The sequence below is a fragment of the Asparagus officinalis genome, chromosome 6 (assembly GCF_001876935.1).
Source record: "Asparagus officinalis chromosome 6, Aspof.V1, whole genome shotgun sequence".
Classification (NCBI taxonomy): domain Eukaryota; kingdom Viridiplantae; phylum Streptophyta; class Magnoliopsida; order Asparagales; family Asparagaceae; genus Asparagus; species Asparagus officinalis.
The window spans coordinates 33,406,617-33,421,551 of record NC_033799.1 but is presented as its reverse complement, the minus strand read 5'-3'; the positions used below and the strand labels follow the sequence as shown (position 1 = coordinate 33,421,551).

Genomic DNA, 14,935 nt, shown 5'->3' with positions numbered 1-14,935 from the left:
TGCTGAACGGATATGCTTTAAACACCGGTCGTGCTGCTCAAGGGATGCCTACTCGGGTTGCTCCAGCAAGAATTGCTTGTCTTGATTTTAATCTTCAAAAGACAAAAATGCAAATGGGTGTTCAGGTCTTAGTTTCAGATCCTAGAGAACTTGAAAAAATACGTCAGAGGTGATGTTTCCTTCCACTTCCAACTCTTAGAATGTGATATAAACTGGTGAAAGGAAGAATTAGTCATTAAACTTGATTACTTTCATATTATTGGCTATCTTTCTGGGAAGTGTGGTTAAGGTAGGCTCTGTCATGTTTATTACTTTAGAAGCCTGAAATTCTCTAGCTCTCACTTTTATGTAGGTAATGAAATCAGGCTATTTTTAATTCATATGCTTTGTAGTATCATTATTGCGATCTAGTATTTTTCTTTATCTAAGACTGTTGTATAGCTACACTGCATATCCAAATTATTGATATACTACGTAAATATCAATAATCTTATTCTTATGGTTTTTTTATTTATCTGCTCAAAGTTGTCCTTATTTTTATATACCCTCCTCAAATCTTTGTATTTTGAAATACTCCCTTATATCTGTAAGCTATCAATTGGCTTTGGAGTAAATACATGGGATATCCAATTAAGATTCATGAAAAGTTTTTGTTGACATTCTGTCTACTCCACTTTTGCTTGATGTTACTCAGGATAAGGATGACTAATGTTGTAAAGCTAAAGCACATATAAGTTACATGTTTGATTGGGAGGCACGTAATATGCAAATGGACTGTGGTGTGTAATCATGTGGAATGTTTACTATACGAACACACTTGTACACACTCATGTGTATATTATATACGAGGAATATGGGTATCCTTGGTAGCAATGACCAAACTTGGTCTTTGATAGTGAGGTGGCCACTTCTCATCCACTCATCTAATGGGTGAGTAATTAAGTGGGATCATCTTCAAGAGGTGACCTTTTAATGTGTAGATAAAAGTGGTCACCTCATAACCAAGGACCAATGTCCTTGGTACCAAGAATACTCATTTACACACATAGACATGCATAAATATAAGGAGAGGGTAACACAGTGTTAATCAGTTATTGTCAAATTGCAAACTTTTTGGCCTCAACAAATTGTAAAGTCATACAGACAACCAGTTTTTGATAATGTCTCAAAGAGCAGACAGAACTTTAAAAGAAGCATACACTGTGCATTTACATGGTACTTGGATATGCATCAGCAAAATAAAATCATTTACTGATATTTGGGGGATAAATCAGAAAAGAAAAAAAAGTTCTCTTTTAAGTTTAAAAATTCAAGTTAAAACTACTGTAACAACAGTTGTTTGCTGCTGCTGTTTGGAGCCATGGCTTGTGGAGAAGAACTCAGCATAGCAGTACCAACTGCTTCTGTTGCTACTGCCGGTGATCAGAATAGACCATTATAAAGAAATTATCTTACTTCTCATGTTACTTCTCTTATTTCCCCTTTCCTGTAAGGGAGTTGAGTACATAATTGATAGGTTCTTAAAGAACAAAATACATGTAATCATCTGTGTAATCAAACATTTGGTGCATAATCTGCTCAAGATATATTATGTGGTTGCTTTGCGTAATGGGAGAACACAACCCTTTTTTGACGTGATGGTTGCATATCTTTTGCTCAGTCACATTTGTTCATATAATCGATTGTGCAGGTGCATAATCTGCTTCCCATTGATTATTTGGCTACTCTGCACAACTGGACAACATAACCCCTTTTCAATTTTGTGATCAACTACATACTTTTGCGCAGCCATGTAAGCTGCTAATTATCTTTGTTCTCCAATACGAGTATGAATTCTTAGGATGGCAAGGAAACATAGGTCATTTCTATATTCAACCAAGACATTTAACTTCAACTAACTGATTAGGGTGATTCTTGAAAATTTTAATTAAGGGGTGTGTTTGTATATAAAAATATAAAGTTTGAGGAATATCTATGGATTGTATCCTATGTTGCATGGGTACGTGTTTGGGTACGGGACACGACAAATTTGTAAATGGTAGGGTACGGGGACACGGATGTGTAAATATTTATATGCATATATTATCTATTGGAATTAATAATTTATATGAGAACAAGTATGAGAATTAAAATTCCTATAACATTTTTATATTTCTTTTATTATGTGGATTATAAATTGAAAAACCACTAGTTTTTGAAGTAGACATCTAAACGACCCTTCAAAATTGTAATTCGGAACCTGATGTGTGTCCAACTAGTTTCAGGAAGTGGATGTGAAGTGTATGATATATGTCCAAAAAAATGTATGACTAACATTTTAAATTAAGACATGCATTTTATAATTGAGTACGTGTCCAAATAAATACATGCATATATGCAAGGAGTGTCCTAGGAGTTTGGGTACAGGTACGTGCGGGTGCGGGTACGGCTTCATATTAGAAGTACCCAGTTAACATACGTTGTATCTAAAAAGTCCTTAAACCAAAGCATTATAATATAACTACACAAGACATACAGCAAGTAGACTAGACTGCATACATGTGGAAATTCTCATGCAAATTGTAATTAAGCTTTAGATGTTGACTACAGGCAGCTAAATAGAACTTTCCAGCTTACATTGAGCATTGTACAAAGTCGTGTGTCCGCCCACAGTCCAATCCGTCCCTTTGTTCTATAGCCCATGATTGTCAGGGGGCATAAAATACCAAAGCTCCTGAGAGCCTTATTTGATTGATTCATCTGAAAGTGGTTTGCAAGTCATTTCGTCACCATTTCTTTCTCCTGTAACAGGAATGATTCTTTTTGCCTTTGCAACAATCAGACATTAAAAGTAGTCATGCAACTCCCTTGGACTGCGCTGTTGAACACTTCAATATTCCAACTCTCATTTTTTTTCATATTATGTATCTTTTTCTTGTTCACCAAAAGGTGAAAAAATGTTGTCAGAAGATATTGCAGTGAAAGCAACCTGTCCCCGATAGCTGGCACACTTATAAAGACAATCTGCGTGTGACGATTTTTTGGGCCAAATTGTGCAACTGTATTTTCTCGATACGCGAACCATAGAAAATCTATCTTTTGCTCTTTATATTCTTGTATTTTCCTCAAATTTTGGCTATACAATCAACATTCCACCTCTTATGTTACGATGAGCAGCTAGCAATGTCTTTTTTTCTATGGCTGGACTGGTTGAGTTCGTGCATGTATATTTCCAACGTATGCATCACCCAGAATCTTCTTGGTTACCATCATGCGCTAATTTAACCTTTTGTCTTTGCAGAGAAGCTGATATAACAAAAGAAAGGATTGAAAAACTTCTAAAAGCAGGAGCCAATGTTGTACTAACAACCAAGGGAATTGATGATATGGCATTGAAGGTATGTGCTGTTTTATTTATTTATTTATTTATTTATTTGATGTTAGTGTTACTATTTATGCTTTTAACTCTTTCAATATGATTTGGCATGCCAATATTCAAAGCTTGGAGCCTTTAGCTGAGTACCTATATTTATTATTCCAACTGCCTTTTTCTTTTGATGTAGTGCATGTTCCATACTCCTGCATTAACCGACTCTTTCTTCATAATTATCTTATTGATATGGTGATATCCTGTGGTAATACCCATACAATGTGTTGAAGATGTGTGGTTAAGCTTTTCCGTGCTTTTTTCATTTAAAGTGTCAACATAACATAGGTATATACTGCTGTGTCTTTTACTTGGAATTTGAATTATCCTGGAGCATTAACATGTTAAAGGACTGATAATTCTTCCAAAGCGCTTTTGTTTTAATTCGTGATCTTTGAGAACTTTGCTATTACGCACCTGTGTATTCCATTTACTATTGATATTATTCTTATTTGTATGTTCGAGTATGCGATTTATCTAGTCACATACGCATTCACATGTGTGTGGGTGCAAAATTGCAGTGGTATACGTACATCATCAATTGTGCGGGAAGATGTTAACAATGACCGTATAAAAAATTTATGCAGTCTCATACTTGTTATGCGTCTTCATATGTGGTAAATTAAGAATACATGGTGGTTACTTTATGTGTTTTGAGAATTTTACTCTTGATATAAAGTTTTTCTCTTTTCTATTTTGGATTTCAGTATGTTCCCGTCTAGTTTTTTGCTTTGTAGATGTCTTGATCTATTTATATATGTTTTTTCTTCAGTATTTTGTTGAAGCTGGGGCAATTGCTGTGCGACGTGTGAGGAAAGAGGATATGCGTCATGTTGCCAAGGCCACCGGTGCAACTGCGGTATGCTTTAAATCCCTTTTAGCGAAGGAAATATTTGGCAATGTTATTATTCCTTCATAAATTTGTCAATATAGTAGGTTTCTTAAACCTGTAGGTGTTACATGTTAAGTTCTATTTGAAATTTTGAATCAATCTCATCAGGGTTGGATATCGACTTTCTTTTATCTGGCATTTAAATTTTACATGATCCGTTTATTTTTCAACATTTTAGCATCTTCCTTGTAAAGCATATCTTCTTTGTTATTATCAGTTTGTCATTAATATATGCTGTATATCTCCCGCCTAGGTTGTATTACAATAAGAGTTATACGAAACGAGACATGAGTGTCAACTGTCAAGTGCTAAGTGTCCTAAAACGTCTGACACAACAAATTTTAAATTTGGAGGTACAAGATATGGATAATATAAATTATAAATAAATATAAATATAATGTATCCCATACTCAGATGAGCAGTGGGCTCAATTTAACGCCACTTCTTTGCATACCTAACAACATCAGTATATTTAAAACACATGGCAAATATTCGAGTTTTATATAACACTTCAATTTTTTTTCCTATGTTTCTTTTGTAGATATACTCTAATATAATTTCTTAGCCTTGTTATTCTTCAAGTACAACTATATAATGATATTACATTTTTCTTTTTCTATTACATGAGAAGTGATCCAAATCATAGGACATGTTGTGTGAGTGTCCTATTGTGTCCAAATGTCTGGCACCACAAAATTTGGTAAAAATTGAGTTTCCTGGTTACATTCGGATAATTTAAGTCGGATGTCGATTTTCAGGTAAAAATCGGATATATCGGCTAAAAATCGGATATATCGGCCGATATTTCACGTTGAAAAAATCGTCTGATATTTGTTATTTTCGGTTCAGGCTTAATGGGTTGGGTTTGGTTCATTGGGCTCAGTTCGAACCCGATAAGATACCCGATCAATTACCAAAAATGGAGAAAAACCTAGGGCTCAGCTTCTCTCGTCTTCGTAGTTGAAAACCGAACGAGGTTACGCCGCCTTCTCGTCTTCGTCTGCACCATCGTCGTTGAAAACACCCTAGGGCTCAGCTTCTCGTCTTCGCCTTATCTCTGATTATCGTCATCGTCTTTGTCGACTTTGAGCCTTCTCGTCTATCGTCTTCGCCGAAGTTGAAGACTTCTTGTCTTCGTCGACTTTGAGCCTCCTTGACTTCGTCCTCGAAAGTCGTCTCGTCTTTGTCCTTGAAAGCTGCCTTTTCGAAGAACCTTCTCATCTTCGTCGTTGAAGCCGCCTTTTCCCCCCTTTGAGCCGCCATCTCATCTTCGTCCTTGAAATCCGAAGCCCTTGAAGCCGCTCTGAGCGCCCTCTCATCTTCGTCGCTGGCTTCAAATGTCAGGTAAGCCTGTTTCCTTTTTTTCAGAATCGCACAAGTTTCTGTTCTTCGCCGCCCTCTCATCTTTAAAAGGGATTATTTCCTACTGTTGATTGTTGAGTTGCTAACTGATGACTTGTTTTACTGTCTCATCTCTAAAAGCGATCTCAAATGTTTTTGTTTGGTGATGAGAACTTGGGATCCTGAGGGCGCAAATTTATAAGTTGGTCATAAGCCCTGTTATAATTTTTGTTTTCCATATGCACGATATTTTTCTGCATCAGATAGCTAAATCTAAAGAAGAGAGGCAACAATTCATGATTTGATCCCCAGCGATTAAAAAAGGACAAAATGCACATAGAGAAAATTCCATCCTAAAGCATTTAAGACTACACCATTACATTCTTGCAATAGAAAATTCAACTGTCAATTTGAATGCTCAGTCTGTTTCATTTCCATCAAATAATGTTACAAATGTTTGATAATCAATCTAAGCCCGATTGCTCCGGGGTTTCTCAAAATCAGGTAAGCCTCCCTCTTGAATATTTTCCCTGTCAATAAAATTAATTTTAAGTTAGTAATTGAATTATAAAATTAAAATATAACAAATTCAAATGCTAATGCATAGGAGATATTTACAGTCAGCTGCCTCTTCTAAATTCATACCAAGTTATGTAATTTGTCAATTTAAATATGCAAATATAATTGGTTAGTGATCCTAAACATCATATATTGTTTACTTTTTTATATATCTAGTCTATAAAATTTATAAAGTATGCTTATATTGAATTTAGGAATGCGTAGATTACATTTAGGATATGATATTATACATATGCGCCCACCCGATATGACAATCCGATATTTAGTCCATGTCCCCCGATATATCCCCGATTTCCGCTATCCGACATGGATTTCAGCCGTCCGACATGAACCCGACATCCGATATTTAAAACCTTGCCTCCAAGGCTCCAACAGCATATATAGAACAACCTGAACACTGTTTTCTTCTTATTCTTTTTTGTTTGTGCCCCCATTCCGCCTTCATTTGTGCCGTCACTTCACCTTCGTTTGTCCCACTATCACTCAGCGAAGAGGGGAGAGGAGGTGAGGAGATGAAATGATATTTTAGGGCAGTGGGTTATATGTTCATAGGAGAGATGAGTGAATTAAAAAAAGAGGGGAAAAAGAAGGGAAAAGAGAGGATTGTTTCACATGGGAGAAGGGAGGGTACACTGAGAATTTTTAGAAGTTCCCATAGACACAGGTGGTGGACGCATGATTCATTTGGGTAAATGGGGTTTTAACATTGCCGAAAAGGTCGGGAGGATCCTCAAAATTCTATTCTTAGATGCAATTTTCCGTAGCTTTTATATTTATTATCTTTACGGAGGGCATAAGTCCAAATTGCAAGGAAGGTACGCCTGAGTGGAGGGACTAAATCGGGACCTTAGACTGGTTTAATTTCTAATTTTGTTAATATTGTGCATTTAGTATAAGATCCGCGCGATGCATGGATTTATACGTTATTGAAGTTTACAAACTAGATAAATATCATAATTTTTTAAAATTAATTTTATGTACCAAAAAATTGAAATCACAATTGTTTGTTACTTTTAACAAAAGCAAAATAATATAGAATTGGCTCTGTTGTAGTAATATTATGATTCGATAAATACTGATTGAACAATGAATTTTATCAATATCACTCTCTTATAAACACCAAAAATATGAATGTCAACAAATATCTTGAATATTTTCTAGATAAATCATCTCAATAATAAATGATATGAAAAGTAATTATATAGAAGCTAAAAATTCATGAATAATGCCTATTTTTAAGGGAGATGGTTCATGATTAAGTAGAATTACTGTATTCATATAATACAATAATAATAATAATAAATAAATAAATGTTATAGTAGCAAATCAATATTGAGCGGCAATTGAATAAAAAATAATTGACCAAATAATTCCCTCTATTTTGTTGATTCTTCTTTTTTAGATATTTCAACCGATTAATTAAGTGAGTTGAGTCAAAAATGCAACTGCTCCAACTTGCTTAAACATTTACGAATAACGTGACGAGAAATAATGTAGACTAAATGTTTGTTTTTAATTTATAATGCTGATCCAACCAAATTCTAACAATAATTGTAGCAATAATTTTAAAGAGTTAAAGAAAAACATGAAAAAGTTACCTTAATCAGAAGCATAAAATTCCAAGAGATGATCGGAGAGAGTATTTGAGAGATAATCGCTTCAACTATGAGTCTAGTTGAAGCTACATGTAGCATTGTTAGGCCTTCAACAATCTTTCTCCAAAATCGAAGAATATATTTTGGTTAGACCAATATTTTGATTTATTTAATTCATTGATATTTGAGGATTTGTTTCAATCCCTTTCTTTATGTTCTTTTATTTTTATATCTATTTAAGCTCAGGGAAGACCAATAAATTGCACAAAGATGATAATGAGGAATGGGAGAATAAATGGCTTATGAATGAGTAAATTAATGGATTGCGTGTTAAGAAGATAGTGGGATGATGAAAAGTTGGGTAACTTTTCATATTACCATCATCATTTATATATATATTATATTATTATATTGAGCTACATTGTGGATGATCCGTTCCATTGAACTTGATCTACATATTCTAAAACCCCAACACACCAAATTTGAGATTAGTGACAAAATAAATTTTAAAATTCAAAATTCTAAGAAGTCGCAAGGGGCAGTTTAGGGCCTCACTTTAGTATATAGATAGATAGCACCATGACGAGCTTTCTTTCTTTCTATTGTTTTTGAATGGTGCTGGTGGTTGTTGGTGTAGTCACTGTAGTGGCCCATGAAAGAGAAGAGTAGACAGAAATAAGTAGCATAGAAAATTAAACAAGAGGAGAGGGTTTGAGAAGTAGTTATTCTTAAAAAAAACTTTAGGAGATAATTTAATTCACATTGTTGGCAAGCAAACATCAAAGAATTACTAAAGTTCGAGTTAACAGGCCCATATACAGGCTTGATCACCCAATGCCTAATTAATATCAATCTCAAACTCCTACCTGAGTTGCCATTTCCCAAATAATTAACTAGAAAAGGAAACAAATAAAAGTGGCAATTCTTATAGAAAGGACTTTCAATCTTCTAATGAATATTTGTAAAACTTTGATTTCTGTCAGGAGGAAGAGTATTTCTGACAGAGTTCTTGCTTTTCCATGACCAACATTTACTTTTTGCTTCTAGCATTCGGGATTATTTCAATTTCACTAAGTCTGTGTTGTGTTTCTGATGCTACCAACTATCAACAATTAGCTTTTCTGATGATCTACATATTGATTTTCCTCTGTTAATCCATGATTTATTCTGGCTATCCAGAGATATTTTACTGACTTGTGTTCTGTTATTAAGCCAGAACAATTATTGTTTCCCTGATGAATACTTGTTTAACTTGTATTACTTCTGTCCAATGCTATCATGTAAAAGTGATAGACATTGCTACTAAGATGTGCCATGGGAATGGACTTCTTACATTAATGTTGAGAAAAAAATATCAAGTTAGCTGGTCAGCTTTATCTTTAGGTTATTGTTGAAATTTGTGAGAACTGTGTTCGCTTTTCTGTGTATATATTCCTCTGTTGCATTTCTTCTTTTTCCTCCTTTGTCCATCATCCATTTTCTGCTTTTGGAACTTGTGAAATGAATGTACAATATCATGGCTAGTTTCTAACTCATATGATGCAGGTTTCAACCTTTGCTGACATGGAAGGGGAGGAAACATTTGATCCATCATTTCTTGGATCTGCTGATGAAGTTGTGGAGGAACGTATTGCTGATGATGATGTGATTATGATCAAGGGCACAAAGAACACAAATGCGGTTAGTACTCAGTATTAGGAAAGATATTGCAAGATTTCTTTTCTATATCATTTCGGACTGGTATTAAATTTTATTTATCATGTCTGCATTTACCAGGTATCCATGATTCTTAGAGGTGCAAATGACTATATGCTTGATGAGATGGATCGGTCGTTGCATGATGCATTGTGCATTGTGAAGAGGACCCTTGAGTCGAATGCAGTAAGCTTGACATCTAATGTGATATGTTGACTTCTTTTTCAGTTCTATTAAGAACTTTAAAGGGTTAATTTCACAATCCGGAACTTTAACCTTTGCCCATGGAATCCATACCTGTAATTTGCAATTCAATAAAATGTTCTTGAGAGAAAATTTCCCAAAATTTGTCATTTGTAGGGGGTTCGGTGAGAAAAGTCCAAAGTTCAAGGGGGTTTGGGAGACACCTCAAAGTTCAAGTAGGGGGGTCGGTGAGAAAAGTTCAAAGTTCAAGGGGGTTTGGGAGACACCCCAAAGTTCAAGGGGGTTATGCTTATGGTTATGTGAGGTAAACAAAGTTCTGGTGGTCTATGTGAAAAACCCCAAAGTTCAGGGGGGGGGGGGGGTTTTGCCCAACTTTAAGTTTTCATATGTGAAGCACATGCGCGTCTCTTTTTCTTTTTTATTCGAACAAATAATTTATGGTCATTGTCGGTATTGTGAAATTTGCCAAACTTTAATTTCATATGTGAAACGCATGCGTGTCTTTTTTTTATTCAAACAAATAATTTAAGGTGTCATTGTAGGTAATTTCTTTTCTAATTCCGGCGTGTTTCCGGATCCATCTTATTTACGACATAGATAGCACTAATTTAATTTTTGTAAAGTTTGCAGTCTTTTTAGATGTCAAAATTCCTCTTTATTTGTCATCTTTTTGGAGTATCAGATTACTCATCTGAGCTGATGATGCAGGTTGTTCCTGGTGGTGGGGCAGTGGAGTCTGCATTATCTGTATATCTAGAGTATTTTGCAACTACATTAGGTTCCAGAGAGCAGTTAGCAATTGCAGAGTTTGCTGAATCTCTTTTGGTTATTCCTAAGGTATCAGTAGGTTATATTGCTTGGTTTGGTTTTGTTATGTTCATTTGCTTACTTTATTAATAAGGGTCATTTTGGGCCTCATGTAGGTACTTGCTGTTAATGCTGCAAAGGATGCAACCGAGTTGGTTGCAAAACTCAGGGCTTATCACCATACTGCTCAAATAAAGGCAGATAAGCAACATTTTTCAAGGTATTGTGGAACTTTTTTGGTTGAGGAATGGTATTGTGGAACTTTAAATTGTTTTTTTTTACTATTTATTGAGTAATACTTGGTACTTATTTTTCCTGTTTTCCTCTTTGATGATATCTTTATGTTTAGAAACAAAAATTAAATTCCTTGAATTATATATTTGTCCATTTACATTGTCCATCGCTTTTTGTACGTAAGTATTTACTAGTTCCAAGTCTTTTGTTACATCATAAATGTGGCTATAATCAACCTGATAACCTTTATAACGATTGTCAGCCCTCAATGTATCAGTTTCTGTTTGACTTGATTTGTTTAAATTCTTTTTACCAATTATAGAATCTGGATGACTACTTCGCTTGCAATGGGGCAATCTACAACTAGATTATGCACAGTGGAAATTTAAAAAATCCTAGCATGCTTTCTAGTAATCATAAAAAGTAGTTTAGGGATTACTGTATGGATCTTTAATTGTAGGATTGATATGCCAATCTTGAACAACGGCTAGAGGACGAGGACACCGTTAATATGGCGAGAAGCCCTCGCACATCACCCTGCTACTAACCTGTTAACACGAACTCGAATGGGAGAGGAGATGACAGCTATTATTGTTTATTTACTGTAATTCTGAATGGAAAACCCTCACTTGCATATATATATATAGAGTAAGGAAGAATATTATCTCTTATTATCTAAAATAAAAACCCTCACTTTTGTATATATAGAGTAAGGAAGAATATTATCTCTATTCAAATTTTAGATATGAATCCTATCCCGTAACATATAGAATTAATAAGAGATTGGTCGCTTGAACCAAGGGGTCGATCCACCCAAACATATTGGCGGATCCCACTATTTAAACCAACACCAATCATTTCTATGCAGGAGCAACATTCACACTAGGTCTATGCAAACAAACTCAAAAGTAGTGTTCCAAAAATTATCCCATTATCCCAATATTTACACCAATGAATAACACCCCCTTATCTAAAATAAAAACCCTCACTTCTGTATATATAGAGTAAGGAAGAATATTATCTCTATTCAAATTTTAGATATGAATCCTATCCCGTAACATATAGAATTAATAAGAGATTGGTTGCTTGAACCAAGGAGTCGATCCACCCAAACATTTTGGCGGATCCCACTATTTAAACCAACACCAATCATTTCTATGCAGGAGCAACATTCACACTAGGTCTATGCAAACAAACTCAAATTCATAAATCTCAACAAGTTAATCAGCAGAACCTGCTTTGTGCATAGTTCTTTTCTGCATATTTCAAATCTTATGTAGATACTTGATCCATCTTGTATCCACATCTTGTTTCCTTATAATCTTAGAAGCATGGATACAAATATGGGATATGGACATGACACAATATCTACACTGTAATGTGATAAGTTATGTAAATCTAGGACTTAAGTATGGAATATATGGCAAAATTATGTAGATATATTTAGGTTTCCCCCCTAAGAACCACTTTTAATAGAGGGTTAGTTTATAAATCACCTTTCATTGTCACTTTACATGTAAACCACCTATAAACGGTTTTTTGTTGCAAAACCACAAGGACTGACTTTTAAGTCGAAGCTTTCTTGGTTTTGCTATAATATTAGTTGCTAAATACGAGTATAATAGAGAAGATGATCCTGAATTGAGGTTGGGTGGGGTCTAAAAACTTAACTAAAAAGTGGGCTCAAGTGGTTTATTGCAACAAAAGCCTTTTAAATTGAAAACCAAATGTGGTTTTTATGAAATGACCCTATTTTAAACGTGGTTTTTGGGAAAATGCTACATATTTTTATATAGTATTAGATACTGATTACATGACTACATAGAATTTAGGTGATCTAAGATATTGATACCATCGTGTGGAAATACCTGTCACATAACTTGATATTTTACATTATGTAACCTGACAAACTTTAGGTAATCTTTTGAAATAACTACATAGAATTTACGTGTTTTCTTTGATTTTAGTTTCAAATTTCTAGTACATGTGTTTTTTGGTTGATTGTTAAGCATTTATGGTGTATTTTTGCTGAGTAATTGTGATGATATATTTAATATTTACAATGTTATATCATAAAAATCTGATGATTCTATTTATTAGTCATTGTGAATATTTTTTTACTTATTAAATATTTTAAATAAATAATAAAACACCTAACCCATGTTTTACATTACGTCATTATGTTGTCGGGAGGTGAGCATTACATTATGCGGTGTTATTCTCAACATTGCTTTATACATCACAGGTACAAGAACAAAAAGAACAATTTATGTGCATTTGAATCAGCATGTGAACACTTATATTCTTGCTTAGGAATTTGAATGATTTATATAAAATTAAATAATTAGTGCATCTAGAAATCAAATAAAATTGTGAATGCATCATCATACACTCAACACCTTTACTCCTCCTGGCTGGAGAAATCTATCAATGTGTTAGATACATCAATGGGGCATCAATTATGAGGATACATCACACGGAGTGTCCTACGCACATCTATAAAGGATCAACACGTCCAAGTATATTATATTTAGATCGTTTTTTGTGTTTGCTTCGAGACATTGGTTCTCTATAGGTTGTCATGGAGAAACATTGACAATCTATATTTCTTCAGTAATTGGAACATCATGTTGTCATGCAACCTATGTATCATCTGTGAGATTATCTATGTACAACTAGATTTAAGTCATCGAATATTAGTTCAAGTTTCCCCACTGTATTTTTAGAAGCATATAATTCTGGTTACCAGAATGAAATGGATGATGGGACATCAGGACATGATATGTTTTCAGTTTTAGAGAAAGAAACTTATGCATTACAACCTTTACCTATGCTCTGTCACTTGATTCCTGCAGTATGGGACTAGATCTCTCAAAAGGTACAATCCGCAATAATCTTGAAGCTGGGGTTATTGAGCCTGCAATGAGCAAAGTGAAGATAATTCAGGTAACTCAAAGTTAACCACATTACGGTTATGCTTGATTAGTTAGCATAATAGCTTTCATTTATATACTTGTTATGGAGTCTATTGTATTGACTTATTTCGTTTTTTCCCCCTTCTACTAGTTTGCTACAGAGGCTGCCATAACCATTCTGCGAATTGATGACATGATCAAGCTTGTTAAAGATGAATCACAGAACGAGGAGGATTAAGCCTTAACTTGTGTTTCCAGGTTTCTCAATGTATAACCCTGTGCTGAAGAGGCGATAGAATTATTTAGATGTCTTCAAGGTTTCATTTCTCTTTTTCCAGCATTTACTGTTGGCACTGAGCAGTTTATCAAATTTGATGCCTTGGTTGTAGTGTCTTCTTCACGGATCGCTACCTCCTTTTTTTCGTTTGAAAATGAAATTTTGCCTCTTGGATTTTTGGCTTATGTTAACCATGTTTCAAGTATGAAAACGCGGCAAGGGATCACCTGGGCATGATTTAGTGCAAATGTATCACCCTAATCTATAATAGAAAAATGAGAACTATATAGTTTCGGTATAACATTTATGTATCATAGGCCATAGCGCTTTTTACACAATCTCAAACTTGATGGGTCTAGCATAAAGAAGGCTCTCGTTAGGGGTGCTAAACTGTATTTGTCATATTGGTACAATATTCAGATCCGTATCGGAAATGTCCGAATATATATATTGGTCATATTGGTACAATAGTTTTAATTCTTGGATTATGTATTTGAGATTATTTTTGATAATTAAAATGTTTAATCTTTGCTTTCTAGATATAATGAACATAATAGCTACTCAAAAAAAAAATGAACATAATAATGAACTTTTGAGATTAATTTTGATAATTAAGATGTTTAATCTTTGCTTTTTAAATATAATGAACATAGTAGCTACTCAAAAAAAATGAACATAATAATGAACTTTTTTGTATCGTATGAATTATATTTTTTTCAATATTATTTAGTTTTCGCATATCCGTTCTGTATCCGCATGCATATTCATATTTGTATTTGATTTTAGCGAATATGGATATGAAATTTTTTTACTAAGATATATCCGTATTCGTATCCGTGATGATTAAGCGGATATGCATATAGTAAATATTATATCCGGGCCGTATCTGCACGGAATGCACCCCCAGCTCTCGTTTAGCTCTCGTTCATGCTTAAACAGTTTAAATCTTGTTCACTATCCCGTGACACATAATAGGAAAAAGATTAATGC

General features: G+C 34.3%; 1 protein-coding gene across 1 annotated transcript in view; it reads left to right on the top strand.

Annotated features, from left to right (window-relative positions):
• The window catches only part of LOC109844328 (T-complex protein 1 subunit alpha), a 23,326-nt gene extending 9,196 nt beyond the window's left edge, over window positions 1-14,130 (top strand). Inside the window, 9 exon segments of the mRNA XM_020413314.1 lie at window positions 1-169; window positions 3,281-3,377; window positions 4,179-4,265; window positions 9,359-9,493; window positions 9,590-9,694; window positions 10,421-10,549; window positions 10,636-10,739; window positions 13,609-13,699; window positions 13,820-14,130. The exon segment at window positions 1-169 is cut by the window's left edge and continues 4 nt beyond it. Of these exon segments, the coding sequence (XP_020268903.1) occupies window positions 1-169; window positions 3,281-3,377; window positions 4,179-4,265; window positions 9,359-9,493; window positions 9,590-9,694; window positions 10,421-10,549; window positions 10,636-10,739; window positions 13,609-13,699; window positions 13,820-13,906 (1,004 nt within the window). The 3' untranslated portion in view covers window positions 13,907-14,130.